Source organism: Phoca vitulina, unplaced genomic scaffold, assembly GCF_004348235.1.
Source record: "Phoca vitulina isolate PV1807 unplaced genomic scaffold, GSC_HSeal_1.0 scaffold48, whole genome shotgun sequence".
Classification (NCBI taxonomy): Eukaryota; Metazoa; Chordata; class Mammalia; order Carnivora; family Phocidae; genus Phoca; species Phoca vitulina.
In genome coordinates, this window is record NW_022589751.1 from 6,085,513 (window position 1) to 6,102,717 (window position 17,205).

General features: G+C 40.9%; 2 protein-coding genes across 3 annotated transcripts in view; one reads left to right on the forward strand and one right to left on the reverse strand.

Annotated features, from left to right (window-relative positions):
* The window catches only part of CPEB3 (cytoplasmic polyadenylation element binding protein 3), a 185,741-nt gene extending 173,997 nt beyond the window's left edge, over nt 1-11,744 (reverse strand). Inside the window, exon 1 of one of the 2 annotated variants that reach the window (XM_032432500.1) lies at nt 11,598-11,744. The gene's annotated coding sequence lies outside the window, so the exon portion shown is untranslated. Of the gene's footprint in view, nt 1-11,538; nt 11,559-11,597 lie in introns of those variants that run through there. The other variant, XM_032432501.1, reaches the window with a different exon arrangement.
* Nucleotides 11,745-11,861: 117 nt separating this feature from the next.
* MARCHF5 (membrane associated ring-CH-type finger 5) overlaps nt 11,862-17,205 on the forward strand; it is a 49,585-nt gene continuing 44,241 nt past the window's right edge. Inside the window, exon 1 of the mRNA XM_032432383.1 lies at nt 11,862-12,200. Coding sequence (XP_032288274.1) covers nt 12,166-12,200 — 35 coding nt within the window. The 5' untranslated portion in view covers nt 11,862-12,165. The remainder of the gene's footprint in view (nt 12,201-17,205) is intronic.

Consider the following 17,205-nt stretch of genomic DNA (forward strand, 5'->3'; position numbering starts at 1 on the left):
GGGGAGAGGGAGACGGGGACGGAGATGGAGAGAGAATCTTGAGCAGACTCCACACTGAGTGCAGAGCCCAACATGGGGCTCCATCTCACGACCCTGAGATCCTATGCTGAGCTGAAACCAAGAGTCGGACGTTTAACCCAGGAGCCCCAGAAGGGTCCTTTTCTTTCTCTCCCTCCCTCCCATCCTCCCTTCCTTCCTTCCTTCCTTTCTTTCTCTTTCTTCCGTCCTTCCTTCCTTCCCTCGTTCCTTCCTTTTTTTTTACTTCAATAAATATTTACTGAACACCTGCCATTGGCCATGCTCTGTGCTAGATATTGAGATATAATATTGAACAAAACTGGTATGGTCCCTTGGTCCCTGTCCCTGCCCTCGTGAAGCTGAGATTCTAGAAGATACAATTTACTAATTATTCCCTTTTCTCCAAAATTGCTAAATTTAAATTTATGATTTTCACTGGCTCTTTCTCACCAGGCTTTAAAATAGGCCACAGAAGGATTTTCATGATCAGTTCTACATTTCTTTTATTTTTAGTTCTACATTTCTTAAAAGGTCATTCTACTGGAGAATCAAAGGAAGAAAGAGCAGACTGGAAGGCCAATTTTCAAATCAGTTGAAGGGGGGGGTGAAAGCAAATGTGGGGAGACCAATTTGAGACTTGTAAGTAGTCCAAGGTAAGAGATGACAGTCAACTGGACTGAGGTGAAGGCAGGAAGAATGGAAACAATTGTATTTGAGAAACATTTAGGAGAAATATGGATCATTTTGGTGACTGACTGAAAGGTAGGAGGATGAGGTAAGGGAGAAAAATGACTCAAGGAGGACTCCTGGGTTTCTCAGAGTATGTACAAAAATACTGGTTCACATTTCCATATATTATAAACACAACTACATGTCTCTTCCATTAAATTGTAAGCAACCTGATGACAAGAACAGTGTAACAGTGTATGGTTCATATATTTGTATCCCCAATATCTCCTCCTACAGTGTCCGGTACAAAGTTGGAGCTCAAGAAATGTTAAACAAATGACTGAATGGATGACCTTCCTCAGAATTACCAAGTTGAGATTTCAGCTGTAGAGACTCAAATTAGATAAAACACCCTCATAAAGGCCTAAAACTCCCTAAGCAGAGAAAAAGTACGTATGCTGAATATCTATTCGCCCAAAAGGGTATATCCTGGTCTATTAGTTTATTATGTACACTTTCTCTTCTATCATTAATTCATCTTACCCAAGACTTAACACAGAAGCTACAAACCAGAGGTAAGTGTTTGGCTATAACAATGAATTTCACTTTGCACCTATCAGACTGCCAAAAATTAATGCCTGTTAATTGCCTATCCCTAGCAGGTGGTGGAGGTAAGGAGAGGCCTCTGTTTTCTCACCTCTCAAACGGGGCTATTGGGTTTAGGTGAGAAGTTTCTAGCCTCAAGCAGGCATTCTGTAAAAGTTGACACTCTTTCTTTTCATATATCTATATAATCCTTCAAGACCCAATTCAAACCACTCCTCCAACTAGGAAGCCTGCCCAGATCACCAATATGCAGCAATCTCTTTTTCCTTCTCTGAGCTCCTGGAATACTTATCTAGTAAAATTCTTCAAAAATTAATGAAGGGTAGTCCTGTGATTGCTCTTGTAATAAATCGCTTTCTTTTTTACTTGTTTAAAGACTACTCACATAGTCATATACTGTTCTCCAGTGAAGTCAGATATGTCTTCATACGTCAATGTGAAGTCAGCTATGCCACTTATTTGCTATGACTTCATCTTCCCAATTTTCAATGTTCTCATCTGTAAAACGGGAGACATAGATACCTATCTGGTAAGGTTGTTGTTAGGATTTGAAATAATGTGTGTAGAGGGTCCAGCACATGCCCCATATTTGGTATTCAACAAACAGAGGCCAACAAGCACCAGTGAGGGCAGTTGTCAGATCTTTTTCAAATTGTAATCCTGTCCCAGATATAGCACCTCACAGAGTGCCTCACACATGGCTGTGGCTTGATATTAAGTTTATTTTTACTCCACCTTTTCCAAAAAAGATTTAAGGCAGCAAGGTGTTCAACAAATATTTGTTAAATGATTACAGGCCATACTTTCCAGTCAGATGTTCTTTCTTCCTTTCAGCTTTTTCCATAATAAGCAAAACACCACAATATTGTGACTTTTTAAAAGTTTTTAATCGTCCTTCACTTGCATCAAGGATTTCTTCTGTTACTTTTTAATCTAATTAAACAAAAAAATTTAACTATAAAATACATGCTCATGGTGAAAATGAAAACATTATGAGGTAATAAAATGAAAAGTAAGCTCTTCTCCCCATATTCAGTCTTACCATCCAGAGGTAATATTTTTTAAAAAACAATTCCCTACATATCCTTCTAGAAATTTCCTTACATATAAATCCTAAAGTTAAAATAAAATAAAATAAAACAAGTAAATGGGATAGTACTACAGATACTATCAACTACCTGCTTTTTTCACTGAATATGTAGTTAGTATTTATTGGTTTTGGTGTTTGGCAACTATCCTACCTTCTTTAAGCTATTACCTAAAGATTTGCCCTGATTTAGTGTCTTATTAATATAGGTTCCACAAGGGTCTTTTCACCTCTTTCACTGTACTCTATCCCCAGCACCTAAATAAAACCTGAAACAAAAACATATGGTCAATAAGTATTTGCGAATGAATATACTTCCTTGAGGAACCGCCTTCATTCATTTAAGGTATACTGCCCACTCTTAGCTAAGTAGCAAGAAAGACTGATTAGATGCTCCATCCTTAGATTTTGAACTGTGAGCAGAATAAAAACAGTGCTGAATTCCAGTGCTGAACCCATTTAAGCATGAGGAATGTCCCTCCTAGCAATGTTCTCTGGGGTGGCTGCTACTTCACTGTTCTAGCCTGGTTCTCCTGCCTTACCTCCAATCTTGTGAACTAACCCATATCTTCCCAGTGAATTTCCCTTCGGTTGTTAGTTTGGCATTTCTCAACCGCAGCACTACTGACATTTTTTTTTTTAAAGATTTTCTTTTTTTAAGTAAGCTCTACACCCCACGTGGGGCTCAAACTCACAACCCCGAGATCAAGAGTCCCACGCTGCACCGACTGAGCCAGCCAGGTGCCCAGTACTACTGACATTCTGAGCTACATAATTCTTTGTTCTGAGGGGCTGTTCTGTGCATTGCAGTATGTTTAGCAGCATCAATGGTCTTACCCACCAGATGCCAGTAGCATCCCCTGTGTAACAATCAAAAATGTCTCCAGACATTAACAAATGTCCCCTAAAGGGGCTGAATTAGCTAGCTGATTTCTGTGGAACAACAACAAAAGTCCTAACTGATGGCTACTATATCTTTGGCAACTTTTCCTTATGGCCTGTATAGAAATATCTCATTCGTTTAAATAGTTCAGCTATATCATATTATGTCATACGTTATTAAAACAGTCTACTAATAATGGATTTCAAGGTTTTTTCTGGCGTTATAATTTTTTTTAAAGATTTTAAGTAATTTTTACATCTAATGTGGGGCTCGAATTCACAACCCCAAGATCAAGAGTCACTTGTTCTACCAACTGAACCAGCCAGGTGCCTTATCTGGCATTAGTTTAAATAGCAGCTTCATGGAGATATAATTCAAAAGACCATATAATTCATCCACTGAAGGTCTATAATTCAATGGCTCTTAGTATACTCAGAGTTGCAATCCTCACTGCAATCAATTTTAGAACAATTTCATCACCTCAAAAAGAAACTTCTGCATACCTTAGTTGTCACCACCCCCAAAGCCCTATCTGCCACAGCCCTAGGCAACCATTAATCTATTTTCTATCTCTGCAGACTTACCTATTCTTAACATTTCATGAAATGGAATCTTAGAACATGTGTTCTTTGGAATTATTTCACTTAGTGTAATGTTTTCAAGGTTCATCCATTTTGTAGCATGTATCAGCACTTCATTCCTTTTGGTTGTTGAACAATATTCCATTGCATTGACATACCACATTTCATCTATCCATTCATTATTTGATGGACATTGGGTTGCTCCACTTTTAGTCTATTATGAATGATGCTACTATGAATATTCATCTACAAGTTTTTATGTAGACATGTTTTCACTTCTCTTGGGTATAGACCTGGAGGTGGAACTGCTGGGTCATTTGGAAACTATGTTTTACCTTCTGAGGAGCTGCCAGACTGTTTTCCAAAGTGGCTGCACCATTTTATCTTCCCAACAGCAGTGTACTAGAGCTCCAATTTCTTCATATTCTCACCGACATTTGTCCTTTTTTTTTTTTTTTTTTTTTTTTTTTAAAGATTTTATTTATTTGAGACAGAGAGAATGAGAGAGAGAGAGAGAGCACATGAGAGGGGGGAGGGTCAGAGGGAGAAGCAGGCTCCCTGCCGAGCAGGGAGCCCGATGCGGGACTCGATCCAGGGACTCCAGGATCATGACCTGAGCCGAAGGCAGTCGCCCAACCAACTGAGCCACCCAGGCGCCCCATTTGTCCTTTTTTTGATTTGTATCTCCCTAATAGTTAATGTTGGTGAGCATCTCTTCATGTACTTACTGGCCATTTGTATATCTTTGGAGAAATGTCTATTCAGATCCTTTGCCCATTTTTTAATTGGGTTATTTGCCTTCCTACTATAGAGTTGTAATAAATCTTCATATATTCTAGATACAAGTCCCCTTTCAGATACATGATTTCCAAAATTTTTTTCCCACTCTGTGGAATGTCCTTTCGCTTTCTTAACAGTATCCTTTGTAGCACAAAAATTTAAATTTTTTGTCAATCTTTCAGGTAAAAATAGTGTGCCGTGAGCAGCCAGTTCAGTTTGCACCTCAATCACGTGTGTGTGTGTTTATCTGAGACAACTGTCATATTTGGATGCAAATGTGTACATATTTCCCATTTCACCACACAGAATATTAAAAATGTGTGTATGTAAGGGTCAAGATTTAATGAAATAAATATTTTTTATTGCTTAGTCAAGAACAATCTTTCTTTTTTTTTAGAGAGAGAGAGAGAGAAAGAGCATGAGCGTGCTCAAGGGGTGGAGGGGGCAGAGAGAGAATCTTAAGCAGGCTCCATGCCCAACATGGAGCCCAACATGGGGTTCAATCTCACAATCCTGAGATCATGACCTGAGCCAAAATCAAGAGTTGGATGCTTAACCGACTAAGCCATGCAGGCACCCCAATCAAGAACATTCTTAAGTGAACTTTTGTTTTACTTTTACTGCATGTGCATGGTGGTGAAAAGTATATAACATTAGTACAGTTTAGTGCCAATGCCTTAAATGGTGCTAAGGTACAAGCAGTTTCATCCACCATTGCTTGTTCCATCAATGTAAATGCCAATGCAGTGAAAAGGGCAAATAATGTTTTAGTATTATGAAAATAATCTTGACCTGACATACTCCTGGAAAGGTTCTCAAGGAGCCCTAGGGGTCTGCTAGACCACATTTTGAGAACTGCTACTCTATGACATTCATGTTTATTTGAAAAGGAAAAAATATTCCTTACATGTACATTTTCTAATAAACTGATACTCCAGAACAAGATACAAGAGGGAATATGTGACATGTTATCTTCTGATTTTTGCCTACCTTTGACATACCATTGCACAACCCAGGGACACATAATCCAGACAGAGGAATTTAAGCAATGATAATGAAAAGTAATGGGTCATCCACCATAATTATGAGGAGGAGAAGGCAAGTTACTGGATGATGATATTATGTAAAATTACTTACCCTTTGTAAATATCTACTGCATTAGAATGGATATAAGCTTTTAGGACTCTATTCTCTAAGTAGCAAATAAAGATAGACAGGTTTTAGACTGTCCTCTATAAGGCCAGTGAAGCCTCTGTACAGAATTAAACAAAGTCAATTCAAAGTAATCCTATAGATCCTAAGCCAGTAAAATGTACTCTGGAGACCAAACTCTCCCCATAAAAGTCCTTTAGAGATGGGCACCTTATCTACTTAAGAACTACTTAGCCTATCTAAGGATCTTCAAGCACTAACAGCTGTGTTTAAGCAAACTTGAAAATAGTTACAGACCATGGCCAAGTTACTGAGATCTAACTTGTCTTTATTTCTAATCTTTATTTTCTAACTTCAAAGTTAATCCCCCTAAATCACTCTCACCTTTATTCAAGAACTTTTAGTAATAATTAAAAGCTAACACTAATGGACCTCTTAACCACGTGCCCAGCACTGTACTGAACAATTTAAATGAATTTTCTCATTTAATCCTCCCAGTAATCCAATGAGGTAAATTCTATAGTTCTTTTCCTGGAGATGAGGAAACTTGGCTTAAATAGATTCAATAACCTGCCCAAAGTTGCTGAGCTTCTGAGTGGCAATACTAAGACTCAAACCCAGGCTCTTGACTACTGTAGTATTTCCGCAGAGATACTACTGGTCTAATAATCACTTAGGGAACTTGTTTTAAAAAAAAACAAAAACAAACAAAAAAACAGCTAATTGGGCACAACGACAAGGCACACACATCAGAATTTCCAGGGCGAGTCTCTGGTTTAGGAACCACAAATTAACTTCCCATTTCCTAGAGAATGAAGTGGATTTCCTATGTCTAAACTGCTCCTCCCATCAGGATTCTAGGATAAGGGCAAAATTCCTTAAATTGGTGTACAAAGTTCTTCATTGTCTGTCACTTGATTGACCTTTTTTGGTTCCATCTTGCCCCAAGTTCCCTTTTTGTTTCAGTCTCTCCTATTAATTACAGGGCTTTCCTTCACAGGATATTTGCACATGCTGTTCTTTGGTCTGGAATGCTCATCCCTCCTCCCATTGTCTAGTTAACTCTTGCTCTTCTTCAGGCTTCAGCATAATGGACACTTCCTGAGAGAAACTTTCCTGACTTCCCTGTCTAGGTCAAATCCCTAGTTATAATCTCTCATAACGCTATGTACCACATTTACAAATTAAAAAATATTTATGTGATGATCTCTCTCTCATTATAAACTATATAAAGGTAGGTAATATGCTTGTTTTTGCTCATTATTGCATTCCCAGTACCTAGCTTAGTACCTGTCACATAAATACTGCATGTTCAGTAAATATTTGTTGAAAGAATTAATAGATTCAAGGCCTTTTAAACTATTCCCTATTTAACCAACCAAATATATTTTTCACTCTTACTCAGCAGAGATCTACAGTTCTAGTAACAGAGGTTAACTCTTCTCTCTACATCTTTTCATCCTTATCCAGACTCAAGATCTTCCTCCACCTCACCTATATACACTTAACAATTCACCTATTCACCTACAATTCCTCCTACTGCTACAAGGTAGAACCTAAATTTCCTTTGTTTCACAAAGTTCTCTTTAATACACCAGCCCCTACCAAATGCCTCTAAACTTCTAAATCACTTTGTATTTCCATGCCATTCATTTGGTAGTCCATCATATGCTATATTATGTAATATTTCATATGCAATTACCTTGTTTTATTTTTTAATGATTTATTTATTTTTTAGAGTGCATAAGCCCACGAGCAGGGGGAGGAGCAGTGGAAGAGGGAGAGAGAGAATCCTCAAGCAAACTCCCCAATGAGTGTGGAGCCTGATGTGGGGCTCAATCCCACAAACCTGAGATCATGGCCTGAGCTGAAATCAAGAGCTGGACACCTAACCAACTGAGCCACCCAGGTGCCCCTGTTTTTTTTTTTTTTTTTAATATAACCATTGTTAGGGAGTTTGTATGTTCTTAAATAGTAGTTTAATTTGCTCCTGGAGTACCCAGGCATGTCATAAGTCCTCCGTAAACATCTGTGGAATGAATTAATGAAGAACTTTCTGTGGCCTGCAATGTATCAGCCTGCAGTTATCAACAAATTTAGCAAATGACAATTCTCTTTGGAGGGCACCTGTTTATTTTATACTATTTCTCTATGGAATACCTCCAGGGACCCTTTTGGCAGACAGTTCAAAACAAGTGTGATGGAAGAACATTAAAGTAAGATACTATTTTAAATTGCCTGACATATTTAGAGTGATTCTGTACTCAGGGATTTCTAAATCCATTACAAAATTATTAATATATTTCATAACTCTCTAGGATAGCATAACTCTCTTGGACAAATGAATATCATTTACCACAAACTTTAACCCTATGTAAAACGCAGTACATTTCAACTTTTTTCCCCCTTTGGTGAGACTAAGATCTAAGTAAGACTTTTTTTCTTTCAAAATCAGAAAGTAAATTATAATTCCAACTATCTGAGTCATTTTTTTTTTAAGCTTGCTTTATTTGAGAGAGAGCACGTGCAGGGGGGCGGGGCAGAGGGAAAGGGAGAGAGAGTCACAAGCCAACTCCATGCTGAGCACAGAGCCTGATAGGGGATTTGCTCTCAAGACCCTGAGATCATGACCTGAGCCTAAACCAAGAGCTGGATGCTTAATCGACTGGGCCACCCAGGCGCCCTGAGTCTTACTTTTATTATTTTTTTAAAAAAGATTTTATTTATTTAGTCAACAGAGAGAGCACAAGCAGGGGGAACAGCAGAGGGAGAGGGAGAAGCAGGCTCCCCGCTGGGCAGGGAGCCCAATGCAGGGGTTCAATTCAAGGACCCTGGGATCATGACCTGAGCCGAAGGCAGTAGCTTAATGGACTGAGCCTCCCAGGTGCCCCCTGAGTCTTATTTTTATTTTTTTATTTTTTTAATTTATTTTTTGTGGGTTTTTTTTTTTTTAAGATTTTATTTATTTATTTGACAGAGAGAGACATAGCGAGAGAGGGAACACAAGCAGGGGGAGTGGGAGAGGGAGAAGCAGGCTTCCCGCGGAGCACGGAGCCCGATGTGGGGCTCGATCCCAGGACCGTGGGATCATGACCTGAGCTGAAGGCAGACGCTTAACGACTGAGCCACCCAGGCACCCCTGAGTCTTATTTTTAAATGCAAGAGCTGAGGACAACAAAGTCAACAGACAATACTAAAATTCAGGCTAGGGGCCCTAGGCGGCTCAGTCATTAAACTTCTGCCTTCGGCTCAGGTCATGGTCCCAGGGTCCTGGGATCAAGCCCTTCATTAGGCTTGGTGCTTGGCGAGCCTGCTTCTCCCTCTCTCTCTGCCTGCTGCTCTTCCTGCTTGTGCTCTCTCTCTCTCTTTCAAATAAGTAAATAAAATTTTTAAAAAATTAAAGTTTGATAATAAAGAATTATGAGTTATCTATTCGTTTCTCTTTGGATGTCCTTATGAACATTTTATATGGAGCTAATTACTCTTTTAATAGCTTTATTGAGATGTAATTTACATACAATAAAATTCACTCATACTAAGTGTACAATTCAATTTTTTTAGTATATTTAAAGAAGTGTGCCACCACTAGAATCTAATTTTGTTTTATATTATTTTTTAAATTGAGATATAATGCACAACATTGTATAACTATTACCGCTCTAATTCTGGAACATTTTCTTCACCCCAAAAAGAAACCTTGTACTCATTAGCAATCTCTCCCCTTTTCTCTCTTATCCCTCCAGCCCTAGGCAATCACTAATCTACTTTCTGTTTCTATGCATTTTTTTCTTAACATTTAATATAAATGGAATCATATAATAAATATGTGGTTTTTGTGACTGGCTCCTCTCACTTAGCATGTTTTCAAGACGTATCCATGTTGCTGCATGTATCAGAACTTTATTCCCTGTTATCATCTAATAATATTCTATTGTGTAGATGTACCACATCTGATTTATCCTTTCATTAGTTGGTGGATATTTAGGTTGTTTCTACTTTTTTTGGCTATTAGGAATAATGCTGCTATGAACATTTGTATACAAATTTTGTCTAGATATATGTTTTTATTTCTCTTGGGTAAACAACAAGGGGTGGAATTACTAGGTCAGGTGCTAATCACTGTTACGATGAATAACATACACATTTTTTTCTATTTCAAATGATTTTTGACACAGCCAGGAGACAGACTTTTCATGAAAATCTAATATAAAATCCTTTTTTTAAAAAAATAAGGTTGGGACGCCGGGGTCGCTCAGTCAGTTAAGCGTCTGCGTTCGGCTCAGGTCATGATCCCAGTATCCTGGGATCGAGTCCCGCATCGGGCTCCTTGCTCAGCGGGGCACCTGCTTTTCCCTCTCCCTCTGCCTGCTTGTGCTTTCTCTCTCTCTCTCTGACAAATAAATAAATAAAATCTTAAAAAAAAAAAAATAAGGTTAATCTGCACACAGCTTCTCTATCAACAGAACTGTATCATATTACTTTCCAATTTTGGGTTCAAATAGGAATTATAAAATGAGGTGAGAACTCGTTTTAGTGTAAATCATAAAACTAGATGGAGTTGGCACTAGCCTACTTAATATGCTAGGATCAAATTCTAATTTTTGAGCAGGATGTATATATTCATCTCCTTGGCGGACAACTACTTAAGAGATAAATACACAGCAAGGGAAGGCTTACCCAGTAGGAGGAGCAATAAATAGGAATTTAAAACATCAAACACCCTGAGTAAACTAAATTCTTATTTCCCTCCACTAGCGGGGGCCTGTTTTACATTTCATGAGAAAAAGGTGAATCGTTAATTATAATTCGTCATGTAAATTCCCAAAGCCTTTCATAAAAGCATCTTTCAGAAATTGGAGCCCAAATAAACTTCTGTTCACATGTTTTTGTTTTGTTTTGTTTTTTTTCTGGCAACGTACACTCTAGTTCAAATATACTCAGGAAGCAAACTTTAAACAGAGAATTAAGAGCTGACTGTAAAATTCCACATTAAAAAAAGCATAAAGACACATTTTAATTTTAAAGAAAAGTCAAACATCTTGCAGCAGAAATGAGGCATAATCGAGGGAAAACTACCAGACGTCCTACCAATCACAGCACTGGAGAACGCCACAGGTCGTCCAAAAGACGCATTCGTTTTAGCCAACAGCTTTTTCCTCCCGCCAAAGCTGTCCCTGGAGCGTCAAAGAATAACCCAACGAGTGATTGATGATTTTTCCCTTTTGATTCCCCTCCGCCCCCCCCCCACACACACACATCCACCTGCTTGGAGGTGTCAAAGCGACTGGAAATGGTTAACAGTGACCAGCAGCAGAGAGAGAAACAAACACCCCTGACAACCCACAGCTGAGTAAGCAAGAGCTGTTTATTCACGAACATGTTCCATTTGGAGGCTGTCGGCGAGCCCTTGAAAGACCAGGCACATTTTAGAAGGCTCCTAGAGAGGGAGAGAATAATCTTTTCACCCCGGCCACTTCCCAAAACACACACTGAGAAGCTCCGGTGGGAACCATCTGGTCAAGGCAGCCCCCCCCCCCCCCTCCACCGACCCCTTAGGAATAACCTCCCGCACCAGTGCATCCAACCCCTTGCGCGGGTTGTGTAACTCTCCAAAATGAGCTCAGACGCGGCAGAGGCTGGCCCCAGCCCCAGGGCTTCTGAAGGCGCTTCTGCCACCCCCACCCCCGCCACGGCCCGCCCCGACGCCGCGACCGGGGCTGGGGACCCTGACGAGAAATGGCCCTTCAGCTCCCTTCCCTCACCTGGCTCGGTCCCACCTGAGGGCAAGAGCTGAGAAAAGAAACAGGCAGGAAGGGCTGACCTTGTTGCTACTGACAGTGGAGCGGCACATCCTGCTGCTTCCTGGAAAGCGGCCCGAAGGACATTTTTCCCCCTGGAGGAAGGAAACGGGAGGGCGCCGGCCGGGCGGCGGCGGGCGCGGCGGCGGTGGTCAGGGCGGGCTGTGCAGCCTCTAGCGGGGACGGTCCGAGGACTACATCTCCCAGGCTGCTCTGGGCCGCCTTGCGTCGTGACCCCGGCGCGCACGGAGGCGGTGACTCTTACCTCACAGAGGTAGCTCCTCCGCCGGCAGCAACTCGGCGCCCGCGGTCCATGGACCGGAACCCCGGGCCGACGGGCAGGAACCCGGGCCGCTATCGCCGCCTCCCCGCCCCAGACTCCTCCTCCTCGCTCTCCACCGCCTCCTCCGGACGCCCGCAGGACGCGCACCGCCGCCTCCGGGCTCGCGGAGCCACCCCAGGAGGCTGGGCGGCGGGTTCGCGGCTGCCGCCGGACTGAGGCCTACTCGGCCGCCTCTCAGTGCTATTGTCCCTGGGCCCGGCCCTGACCAGGTCCACTGGGGAGGGCCGAGTGCGCCGGCTCCACGGAAGATGCCGGACCAAGCCCTACAGCAGATGCTGGACAGGTACGGTCAGCTTTGGGGAAGAACGCGAGCCGCGGATTCTCCCTCTGACTCTGGCCCTGCCCGCGCCCGGCCTCGAGTCTCTCCGTAAGCGGAGCCTGGCGTGCCGGGAGGAGTTCCACGGCTGGGGGGCCGTGTGAGCGGCAGAAAGTTTGGAGTCCGTGCTGGGGGAGGACAGAGCGGGTGGTTCGGGTGCTTAGTCTTAAGGCGAAACTTAGGGAGTGGCGTCTAGTTTTGTTGGAACGCCCTTTTGAAGTGAGAGGGGCTTGGGTTAAAGCCACAGAATTAGTTTCTTTTTCGGTTTCTTGCACTCCTCCCCTCCCCCCAAAACTATGTTGTAACGTGTTTGTCAGCGATGTCACTGGCAAGAACAACCAGACTATCTTTCAGGGAAGTGATCCCCTACAGTTTCAAGACTCTTTCCAAAAACCAAGGGTAAGCATTCTTTTGGGAAGCCTGAGAGTCTGATTTCATTCCTCCTTTCTCCCATTCCATCCCCACCCCCAAACTGTAAGGTCAGGCGTATCCACAAGGGAGCTTTAACGGTCAGACCAGAGTAGGGGTTATGGAAAACAGCCACATAAGTCCAACACTGAACAGTTAGCATATTTTATGATTCGTTGAGTTCACTGAGAAAGTTTTATCTTATACTGAGGCCAGTGGCCCATCTCTGGGGGGCTCCTGTCTGTGAAACTCTTGTTGAGAAATCGGTTGCACCGCCCTCTGCTGTTCAGATTTTAGTTCATGGGTTCTACCATGAGTTTTTGGAGACTCAATCTCCATTTCTCCCTAGCCAGGTCTTAAATTCTTGGCATAGCCAATGCTACAGGCTAATGCATAATGTTTGTGGTTGCTTACAATTGTCAGCATACCACTTGCCACCCTGTTAAGCAGGGGGTACAGTTCTTTGTATTGAGTAAGGTCCAACTGTATGTAAGATGTTAAATGAAAGGCCTCCCTTAAGTGAGACTATACCCAGTTAAAAGCTGCTTGGATCAGCCACACCCAGAACACAAATCACCCAAGAGTACATCTCCTCCCAGAGTGACAGACATTTCCTCTGGAGCTTAGAATTTTGAGACATCAATGTTGATAAAAATCATGTTACTTACTTTGTTCAGTTGGGATGATCCAGTGATTAATCCAGCCCTTGTTTGAGGTCAGCATTCAGGTCAGGTTGTATTGACTGCCTCCTTTTTAATGTAAGTAATTTCTAAGCTCCTAGAAGGCAGAAACTTCCTCATTATTTATCTTAAATCCTAGAACAGAGCCTGGTACTCGGTAGATCATCAGTAAGTATTTGATGAACAAATGTATGAACTTTTTTGTCATTTTCCCCAGTTGTTTAGGGGTCTGATAAGTTACCAGGTTTTTCCTTCATTATAATTTAGCATACTGGCAAATTACAAAGGACTACTAATGCCCAGAGGAGACCTCTTCATTCCACTGCCAGTTCCAATCAAATGAGACCCTATTCTGTTGCAGGATATGTTGTAATTAGATTTTTTTTTTCCTTTGAGTGTCTGCTGCTTTCAGTCTTACATAGATGACTTTTAGAAGGGTTTTTGTGTCCAAAAGATGACCTGGCTTTCATATGTTCTTTGGAGATTTCCATAAAAGTAAAAAGCCAAGGAGTATTCATGAGGCATTTACAACTTCTCAACAGAAACTTGGAAATTCTGTGTTTACTAAAGCTGATGACTATAATATTGGCTTACCCTCATCTTTTGTACCTTTTTGACGTACCTCAACGTAGATTCTTAAGATGACATTCAAAGACTTTTATTATCTCAGTAGTTTGCAACCTGGTTTCACATTAGAATTACCTGGAGAGCGTTTTAAAAATATGCATGGGGGACACCTAGGTGGCTCAGTCGGTTAAGTGTCCGACTCTTGATTTCGGCTTGGGTCATGATCTCAGGGTCTTGAGATCTAGCCTCCCCCCCCACACACACACACACTCAACTGGGCATCTGCTTGGGATTTTCTCTCTCCCTCACCTGCCCCTCCCCCCACCTCCTCCAGGTGCCTCCCCCCCCCCATGCACACGCACTTTCTCAAATAAATAAATTTAAGTTGTTTTTTTTTTTTAATTGAGAGAGTAAGAGAGCACATGAGCGGAGGGAGAGGTTGAGAAGCAGACTGTCCTGCTGAACAGGAAGCCCAACCCTGGGATCATGACCTTAGCCCGAAGGCAGACACTTAACCGACTTTGCCACCCAGGCGCCCCTAAATAAGTAAATCTTAAAAAAAGTATATGGATGGATGCCTGGCTCTGCCCAAGACCATTCAGAGACTGGTCTTTAGAGACCAGAGACTTTAGAGACCGTAATTGTGAAATTTTCATTTTACCACTAGTAAGCGGCAAAATGTGATTTTGCACTTAAATTCTGAGGCTATCCTCAGAATGAGAATATCCGGAGTGCCTGTGTGGCTCAGTCAGTTAAGCATCTGCCTTCAGCTCTGGTCATGATCTCGGGACCCTGGGATCGAGCCCCATGTCAGGCTCTCTGCTCAGTGGGGAGTCTGCTTCTCCCTCCCCCACTCCCTCTGTGCTCTCTCTCACTCTATCAAATAAATAAATAAAATCTTTTTTAAAAATGAGAATATCCACTGGGTGTTATACGCAAACAATGAATCATGGAACACTACATCAAAAACTAATGATGTAATGTATGGTGATTAACAACATAATAAAATAAAATTTTTTAAAAAATGAGAATATCCTACCTCACAGGCTTGTATCAAATGAGAACACATATAAGCACTTTATAAAACAATAAAATGCTATTCATGTGTTCGGCATACAGAAGGTAGTTAAGATTCTCCTATAATCAACCAGTGTGGCAATATCCCCCCCATCTTCTTTATATTTACTATCATCTTAATGTGGGCTGGCCCTGCATACAAATTGAATACAAAGATACTTGATTGATTCATTTGAGGAATACTGACAAGCCCAACAGATTAATAGAGTTCATAATTCTTGCCATGAATTTGGCTTCTCCTCAGCTTGGTTTTTGGGTGGCAGTTTTTGAGGGACAGAATTTAGCTCAGAAACCTGCCCATATGTTTATTTCTCCAGTGCAGGTTTTATCCTTGAGAAGATTAAGGAAATATGTGTAACACATAAATTGTTCTATTGCTTCTGGGTTAGAAGTTGGGTATTTGATAATGAATTAATAAGTATTTGTAGTTATTGAATTTTTTTTTTTAAGATTTTATTAATTTATTTGACAGAGACAGCCAGAGAGGGAACACAAGCAGGGGGAGTGGGAGAGCGAGAAGCAGGCTTCCTGCAAGCAGGGAACCTGATGTGGGGCTCGATCCCAGGACCCTGGGATCATGACCTGAGCTGAAGGCAGATGCTTAACGACTGAGCCACCCAGGCGCCCCAAGTATTTATTGAATTTATATAGTAAATATTAACTGCCTACATATACCTGGTACCATTCTAGGTCCTTGGTATATGTAGTGAACACAACCAAAAATGCTCATATGGAGCTTAAATTCTAGTGAAGATTGTGTTTAATTGTAACATGGATTGTGTATTCAGTTTATACTACTCAGTCTTTCAGGGTTTTTAAATTAATGGCAATGTATTAATAGCTGAAGTCGAATTGCCTTGTCCTTTGTGAATAAATTTAGTTTAGCAATTGTTTATCTTGATAAATTTTATTGCAGTATTTGTAGGTGGAAAGAATATATATAGATATCTATTTTGATTGCCTTTCATTTTGGTAACAGTAAGCAACTGTCCTGTGTAAATTTATGATTCAAACCTTTTAAATTGCTGTGGGTAAACAATTTTTGAGAGTAGTGGGAAAGGGGGTGGTTTTCTAGTATCATGAGTGATTTGGGATCACAAATCATTGCCCTAAAATTATAAGCATTTATAAACTCATACACTTTATATCATTATTGTGTCACCATCTGTTTTCTTCATTTCTCTTATGTTTCTCAAAATTAGGATTAAATATATAGAGAGTACAAAGAATATTGTAACAAACTGCAGGAAAGGACTTCATGTTTGAAGCCTGGGCCTGCTGAGTTTTGCTTTTGGAAACTTGACTTATGTATACCCCATCTCACAGTAAACAGGAATTTGTTGAGGTTGTTTTGCATCACTTATTTGCACCTGGTGAGTATGCAAGGCACTTAGCCAGTGTCCCAAAACAGTCACATGGAAGGGAAAGCGGAGAGAATAATCTCTTCCCTGCCCCTCTCCTGCAGTGGCAAAGTGAATTAGAATCCTCACTCTGAGTGTTATCAACCACAGGTGTACATCCCTTTGGAGGATGTAGGCTATTCTGATAGAGACATGCCATATATCAGTCTACAGTTTGCTTTTTTTTTAAATACTGTTTTGAGTTCTGTGATACTCAGCAATTAAAGAGAATATATATATAATATTCATTGGATTGACGTATTATTCTCTTTTTTAATTTTTTTATTATGTTAATCACCATACATCACATCATTAGTTTTTGATGTAGTGTTCCATGATTCATTGTTTGCGTATAACACCCAGTGCTCCATTCAATACATGCCCTCTTTAATACCCATCACCAGGCTAACCCATCCCCCCACCCTCCTCCCCTCAAGAACCCTCAGTTTGTTTCTGAGAGTCCATAGTCTCTCCTGGTTCGTCTCCCCCTCCGATTTACCCCCTTCATTTTTCCTTTCCTACTATCTTCTTTTTTTTTTTTAACATCTAATATATTATTTGTTTCAGACGTACAGGTCTGTGATTCATCAGTCTTACACAGTTCACAGTGCTCACCATAGCACATACCCTCCCCACACAATGGAATATTATGCAGCCATTAAAAAAAAAAAACAAAACCGAAATCTTGCCATTTGCAACGATGTGGATGGAACTAGAGGGTATTATGCTAAGCTAAATAAGTCAATCAGAGAAAGACATATGATCTCATATGTATCATATGATCTCATATTCTTTTTTACTTAATCTGTTCCCCTATTTATATTTAGGTCCTTATTTTCT